General features: G+C 46.9%; 1 protein-coding gene across 1 annotated transcript; it reads right to left on the bottom strand.

The window, feature by feature from the left end:
* Nucleotides 1–3355: 3355 nt before the first annotated feature.
* Nucleotides 3356–7097, bottom strand: LOC143283240 (uncharacterized). Its single transcript, XM_076589412.1, has 3 exons — nucleotides 6953–7097; nucleotides 4103–4405; nucleotides 3356–3550 (listed from the first exon to the last, which is right to left on the bottom strand). Exons 2-3 carry the CDS (start codon nucleotides 4395–4397, stop codon nucleotides 3513–3515), a joined length of 333 nt encoding a protein of 110 aa, XP_076445527.1. The 5' UTR covers nucleotides 4398–4405; nucleotides 6953–7097; the 3' UTR covers nucleotides 3356–3512.
* Nucleotides 7098–7500: the final 403 nt, after the last annotated feature.

Raw genomic sequence — 7500 nt, 5'->3', positions numbered from 1 at the left:
GTCATCACCACTGTTCCCAACGCAGACAAGCTCATCATTCTTGATGACTTTGACGCGAGAGCTGGCTGTGACAGCACCTCCTGGGAAGGCCTGATTGGGAAGCATGGGGTTGGCAACTGTAACAGCAATGGTCAACTACTTCGCCAGACATGTGCCGAGCACGACCTTCTTATCACAAGCACCGTCTTCTGCCTCCCTACCCGTAACAGGACGTCATGGATGCATCCTCGCTCTGGGCATTGGCATCTCATTGACTTTGTCATCGTCAGGAAGACAGGCAGGACGTACGAGTCACGAGGGCCATATGCGGCGCCGAGAGCTGGACAGACCACCGTCTTATCGTCTCCAAACTCAACCTCCGCATCCAACCCAAGAGACGGCCTCAGGGCATGAAAGCACCCAAACGCCTGAATGTCAAGAAGCTGGAGCTAGGCAACATCAAGCAGAGCTTTGCTGACACCCTGGAGGAACGCCTTGAGTCCATCGTGCTGGACAACCAGAATGTGGAGGCAGCATGGGGCGCACTGCATGAGACGGTGTACAACACTGCCATGGAGTGCCTGGGGCCTTCTGTCAGGAAGCACAAAGACTGGTTTGATGAGAACTGCACTGAGATCAAGCAGCTGCTGGAAGACAAACGCCAAGCCTACAGAGCCCACATTGAAGATCTCAAGTAACAGTCAAAGAAAGACATACTGAAGAGCGCACGCAGCACCATCCAGCTGAAGCTGTGGCAGATGCAGGATTCCTGGTTGAGCAACAAAGCTGATGAGATCCAGGGCTTTGCATACTGGAACGACATGAAGAACTTCTATAACGGCCTGAAAGAAGTCTACGGTCCCACCACCTCCGGATCTGCACCACTCCGCAGTGCTGATGGTTCTACCCTAATCACTGACGAGGACGGGATCCTTGAGAGATGGGCTGAACACTTTGACAGTGTACTGAACCGCCCTTCCACCATCAATGATGGTGCCATCGACCGACTCCCCCAGGTGCCAGTCATTGAGTCGTTGGATGCCATTCCAACTTTGGAGGAGACCCAGAAAGCTATCCGTCTGCTATCCAATGGCAAAGCCCCTGGCTCAGACTCCATTCCAGCTGAAGTCTACAAAGAAGGTGGTATGGCGCTGACTGAGAAGCTTCATCAGCTGTTCCAGCTCATCTGGCAGCATGAGGCAGTTCCACAGGACTTCAAAGACGCTTCCATCATACACCTGTACAAGCGCAAACGAAATAGTCAGGCCTGTGACAACCATCGTGGAATATCCCTGCTGTTCGTCGCAGACAAGACTCTAGCCAGAGTGCTACTCAACCGTCTCATAGCGCACCTTGAGCAAGGTCTCCTACCAGAGAGCCAGTGTGGCTTCCGGAAAGAACGCGGGACTATCGACATGATGTTTGCTGCCAGGCAGCTCCAGGAGAAATGTCAGGAACAGAACGCCGACCTTTACTCCACCTATGTCGATCTGACCAAGGCCTTCGATACTGTTAGCAGAGATGGCCTTTGGAGAATCATGGCGAAGTACGGATGTCCCAGAAAGTTCATCACCATCATACGGCAACTACACGATGGGATGCTGGCCCGAGCAAGACAACGGAGAGACTTCAGAACCATTCCCTGTCTCCAACGGAGTCGAGCAAGGGTGTGTTCTTGCCCCCACCCTGTTCAGTCTCATGTTTTCAGCCATGCTGACAGATGCCTTCAGAGACGCTGACGTAGGCATTGGCATCAGGTGCCGCACAGATGGCTCACTCTTCAACCTCAGGAGGCTTCAAGCAAAAACCAAGGTGAGGACAGACACCGTCGACTTCCTGTTTGCTGATGACAGCGCTCTCAATGCTGCCTCCGAAGCTGACATGCAACACAGTGTCGACAAGTTCTCTGCTGCCTGTGACAACTTTGGCCTCACAATCAGCACAAAGAAGACTGAGGTGATGCACCAGCCAGCTCCAGGAAAGCCTTACGTTGAACCAAACATCTTCATCAACGGGCAACGACTGAACGCGGTGGACAAGTTCACATACCTGGGCAGTACACTCTCTCGCACAGTTGTCATCGACGACGAGGTGAATGCCAGACTCGCCAAAGCCAGCGCTGCTATCGGCAGACTCCATAAGAACGTTTGGAACAGGAGAGGTATCATCCTGGAGACGAAGCTCAAAGTATACAAGGCCATAGTTCTCACCACACTGCTCTATGGATGTGAATCATGGACGGTCTACAAACGCCACGCCAATAAGCTGAACCACTTCCACATCACCGGCCTCAGAAAACTTCTCGGCATAAAGTGGCAAGAGAAGATCCCTGACACAGAGGTGCTCACTCGTGCAAACTTGCCCAGCATCTACACCATCTTGATGCAGGCCCAGCTGCGCTGGGCAGGCCATGTAGTTCGCATGCCAGACCACCGGCTCCCCAAGAAACTGCTGTACGGCGAACTCCAACATGACAAACGCTCCCATGGAGGCCAAAAGAAGCGCTTCAAAGACACTCTGAAAGCTGCTCTGAAGGCCTTCAACATCAGCCACGACACATGGGAGCTGAATGCAATGGACAGACCAAAGTGGCGTTCTGCTGTCCATAAAGGCGCCAAATCCGGTGAGGCCAACAGAATCACTGCAGCAGAGCAACGCAGACAGGCCAGGAAAAGCAGTACCAGTAAGTCCCCGACAGCCGCCACCATCCACTGTCCACACTGCGTCAGAACCTTCCGGGCGCGGATTGGCTTGACCAGTCATCTGCGCACCCACAGAGCCCAACCCACCCACCTCCAGGATGACTAGATGGTCCTCGTCGATCCCGACGGACGAACCACACACACACACACACGTGTGTGTGTGTGTGTGTGTGTGTGTGTGTGTGTGTGTGTGTGTGTGTGTGTGTGTGTGTGTGTGTGCGTGCGTGTGTGTGTATGTGTTTGTGCGTGCGTATGTGTGTATGTGTGCGTGTGTGTGTGTGTGTGTGTGTGTGTGTGTGTGTGTGTGTGTGTGTGTGAGTGTGAGTGTGTGAGTGTGTGTCTGTGTGTGTGTGTGTGTGTGTGAGTGTGAGTGTGTGAGTGTGTGTGTGTTGATATCTTTTTCTATCTGGCAGTGTAACTGATTTAGTACTTAAGTGGATTTTCCCACATAATTTTGCCTCGGACAACCCTTTTATTACCGTAGGTCCTTTTCCATGCGGTAAGTGCATGCTGTATGTGGGACCCACCGTTTTACGTTTCTCATCTGTACGTGTGAGTTTTTGCGTGAATGAAATTAATGAACGAATAATTGAAGAAATCAATGAATCACTCAGTCAGTCAGTCGATCAGCCAGTCAGTCTAGCATTGCAATTCAGAAGCAAAACAGAAGAAAGCTGAATTGATAACTTTTATTTTGTCGTATCCTATTTTCCTTTAATGACAGAGGCAGACTGTTGTGTCATCCAGTTCACGTGCAGTCAGTGGACAGCCAATGGACGTTCAGACAGGTGGACATCTGCGTCACGTCAGTCCGGTGTTGGCAAGGCTCCATCAGTACTTGTAGTAGGTGGGGATGATCTTCTTGTGGTCTGAAACACAATGTGAACACACGTAGTGTATCGGTGTCGTCGTACAAATCACCAGTGAAATCACCATCATCTTTAACAACATCGCCAGTCATCAATGTCATCATTAGCAGCAGCAAGAGCAGCAATTTACAGTTGCTTGAAACTGAACACACAGACACACAGACACACAGACACACACACACACACACACACACACAAATACACAGACGCGGCAAAATTTTCATACGATAAAGACATCAGGATAAATCCACGTACAAAACATTGCTAATCTGCTTTCTCTGTCAATACACATGCAATCATTGCACCAAGATTTCTCTAAACAGCCAGTGAAACGGAGTCTTTTCTTCTCAAGTCTCAGTCAGGTATTGTGTGTTTCACTTCAAAAACAGTTTGCAATCTTGAAGAAACAAGTCACATGGTTTTCAAGGAAAACAGAAAAAGGGGAACAGATGGAAACAACAGCAACAACAACCCTTGTAACTCACAATCGGGGTGGTTATGACTGAACTGAACTCTTTCTAATCTCACATGTCATCCAGCGCAAACACTCACAGATGCCGATGTAGCCATGTCCCCCGCCGCGGAAGCCGCCGAAGCCGCCGAAGCCGCCGAGCCGGAAGCCGCCGAAGCCGCCGAAGCCGCCGAAGCCGGGGTAAAAGCCGCCTTTGCCGATACCTATTCCGCCAAAACCGCCGGCAAAGCCAATGCCGCCGATGCCGATGCCACCGCCTCCGATGAAGCCACCTCGACCACCAACTCCATAGTAGCCGCCGTATTTCGGATAGTAGAAGGCTTCTGTCAGGGCGACCAGAACACACAGGACGAGGGCAACAGCAGCGACCTTCATGGTGATGGCTGTGCAGAGAAAGTGAGGACGGTCAGGTATGATGATTTTGTACCCACATCAATCAATCAATCAATCAATCCATCAATCAATCAATCAATTAATCAACCAACCAACCGTGTATGTAGTAGTAGTAGTTGCAGTAGTCTTCAGTTTAACGTCTTTCCACTTCAAGTGAAAAAGACAGGAAAAGGCCGGGCGTGCGGGGTGGGGGAGTGGGAGCGGAAGGGGGTGTACGGATGTGTGTGGGTGTGTGTGTGTGTGTGTGTGTGTGTGGGAGGGGGGGATGGGGGGGCGGAGGGAAGAGGGAGTCAAAGGGACAGGGAGGAAAATAAAACAAAGATCCTGGCTGGCAGGCCGGTGGAAAGACCAGGACAGGTCTGCACTTGGAACACTTTGACTGCCCTTCTTAAAGCTTTATACATGAGATCTGAAATATCTGCGATAATGATGATTTTGATCTACCGTTCTTGTTAAATATGACATTCCGGATAATGTGTTCACGTGAAACCAAAATTACTTCAGCTTGTTCACTGACATAGTTAAAACATGATTACCCAATGTGATTCACAGACATTTGTGATATCTAAACTTGGCAGACGTATAAACACTTTGTTCTGTCTTACGTTATCTTTATCTGACAAATCAATATTCTAGCTACCAGCCACCGTGGTGAAATGGTTGATGGCAATAACAGACTGCTGAACAGGTGTTGGTGGGATCCAGTGCCATCCTAAACATCATCATTATGCCATCTTTTGGCCCATGGCTGGCTGGCAGCTTCCAGGACTAGTGTGCTGTGGGATCAGATAAGTCTGGACCACACACATTTCCAGTGTTTTCCACTTTCTTTCTCAAACGAGATTTTTGAGCATGCTAATCAGATATCATGACTAGATATTTCTGTCTCTCAAGCCTGATCGATATATTACAAAGTTCAGCCTTAAACTGCAGTTCTTGTAGCAATCTGTGAATAGTTTCTTCAGCGAAACAAGGAACTTCAGGCGTGGGTTTCCAAGCAAAGTGGCAACTGCATATTTTTGCATAATTTGCATGTGCAATGATTCTGTCCCTTGCAAATCATTCTGCCCAGCCAAATCACTTTGGAACAATCATATTACATAAGTTAAAAAAGTTGGAAAGTAAGAAGATGCGGGTGGGAAAGGGAATCTAAAGATGAACAACGATAAGGAAGAGGAGAGGGAGGAGGAACAGAAGAAGGACGAAGAGAAGGAAGAGGAGAGGGAGGAGGAACAGAAGAAGGACGAAGAGAAGGAAGAGGAGAGGGAGGAGGAACAGAAGAAGAAGAGAAGGAAGAGGAGAGGGAGGAGGAACAGAAGAAGGACGAAGAGAAGGAAGAGGAGAGGGAGGAGGAACAGAAGAAGGACGAAGAGAAGGAAGAGGAGAGGGAGGAGGAACAGAAGAAGGACGAAGAGAAGGAAGAGGAGAGGGAGGAGGAACAGAAGAAGGACGAAGAGAAGGAAGAGGAGAGGGAGGAGGAACAGAAGAAGGACGAAGAGAAGGAAGAGGAGAGGGAGGAGGAAGAAGATTGTGTAAAAGAGTACAGAAGAAGAAGAAGAAGAAGAAGAAGAAGAAGAAGAAGAAGAAGAAGAAGAAGAAATGGCAATAGTGGTAAAGTAGATAAAGCCGCAGCAATACTGATAGCAGCAAAAAACGGCAATAGCCATGGAACCAACAGTAAAAAATAAGCACCAGTAACAACTGAAGAAACAACAGAAGAAGAAGAAGAGAAAGAAATAATGAAATGATAAACGAAAGAAGCGAAATCAGCCAAAAGAGAATAAAAAAGAATGAAAGAAATGAAACAAAGGAAAGAAACTAAAAGAGAAGGAGCAAAAGAAAGTGAGGAGTCAAGAAAGAAAGAAATGCAAAAAAGAATTAAGCAAAGAAAGACATCAAGGATGAAATAGAAAGACTAAGAAGGAGAGAAAACAGCAGAGAAAGACATCAAGGATGAAATAGAAAGACTAAGAAGGAGGAGAAAACAGCAGAGAAAGACATCATGGATGAAATAGAAAGACTAAGAAGGAGGAGAAAACAGCAGAGAAAGATATCAAGGATGAAATAGAAAGACTAAGAAGGAGAGAAAACAGCAAAGAAAGACATCATGGATGAAATAGAAAGACTAAGAAGGAGAGAAAACAGCGAAGAATGGAGAAAAGGGAAAAAAGAAGTAAAAGAGTAGAAGGGAAAAATAACAAAAAGAGACAGAAAGAACAGAAGAAAAAGAACAATAAACGAATGAAAGAAATGATTGAGAAAGAGAGAGAGGGAAAAGGAAGGAAGCCAAGAGTTAACACTCCCCCCCCCCCCCAAACCGCCTCCCCAACGAAGAAACAAACCTAAAAAGAAACAAAGACACAAAGAAAGAATGAAAGAAAACACAAAAAAAGACAACTCACCAAAGGTTCCGGACACAAAACGTCGAGACAGAAAGACATAAGCAAAGAATGGAAGAAAGATGCATGAAAAAAAAAAAAAAAAGGAAAGAAAATAAGAAAGGAAGAAAGAAAGAAAACACAAGGGAGACAACTGACCAATGGTTGCAGACACCAAGCTTCCAAGACAGCCAGGCAGCAAGACCAGCAGGCAGTGAAGGTAGGGGGAGAGAAGAACTGATGTCTGCTCGTGTTGGTGAAGGGTCCCTTTATATAACCCTGTCCACTGCCCCTACCCCCTCCTTCCATTCACTGTCCATTGCTTCTTCTTGCCTTGCTTCCTTCACCTTGATGGATTGATCGCTGTGCTTTAAAGACTTCCCTCCACGCCGGCGGATGGACACTGAAGCTGCACGGGAGTGATGGATACACGTCCTGCCTAATAAACTGCGAGTATATCAAGCGAAATTGATCTATAAAATATAATAAAATAATATAGATAAAGTGAAATAAAATACTATAAAATAAAATGATATTAAATGAAATAATGCAAAATAAAATAATGTGGAATAAAACTATGTAAAATAAAAATTAAAACAAAATAAGATCAAAACAAATAAAATGAAATAAAATCAGGTGAAAAGGAAATAAGATAAAACAATAAAGTACATTCAGTGTGACGTTATTGACGACGCGATTTACGCGCA

This window comes from Babylonia areolata, chromosome 6, assembly GCF_041734735.1.
Source record: "Babylonia areolata isolate BAREFJ2019XMU chromosome 6, ASM4173473v1, whole genome shotgun sequence".
Lineage (NCBI taxonomy): Eukaryota > Metazoa > Mollusca > Gastropoda > Neogastropoda > Buccinidae > Babylonia > Babylonia areolata.
Note: the sequence above shows the minus strand (reverse complement) of the source record. Positions and strands in the feature narration are given on the sequence as shown.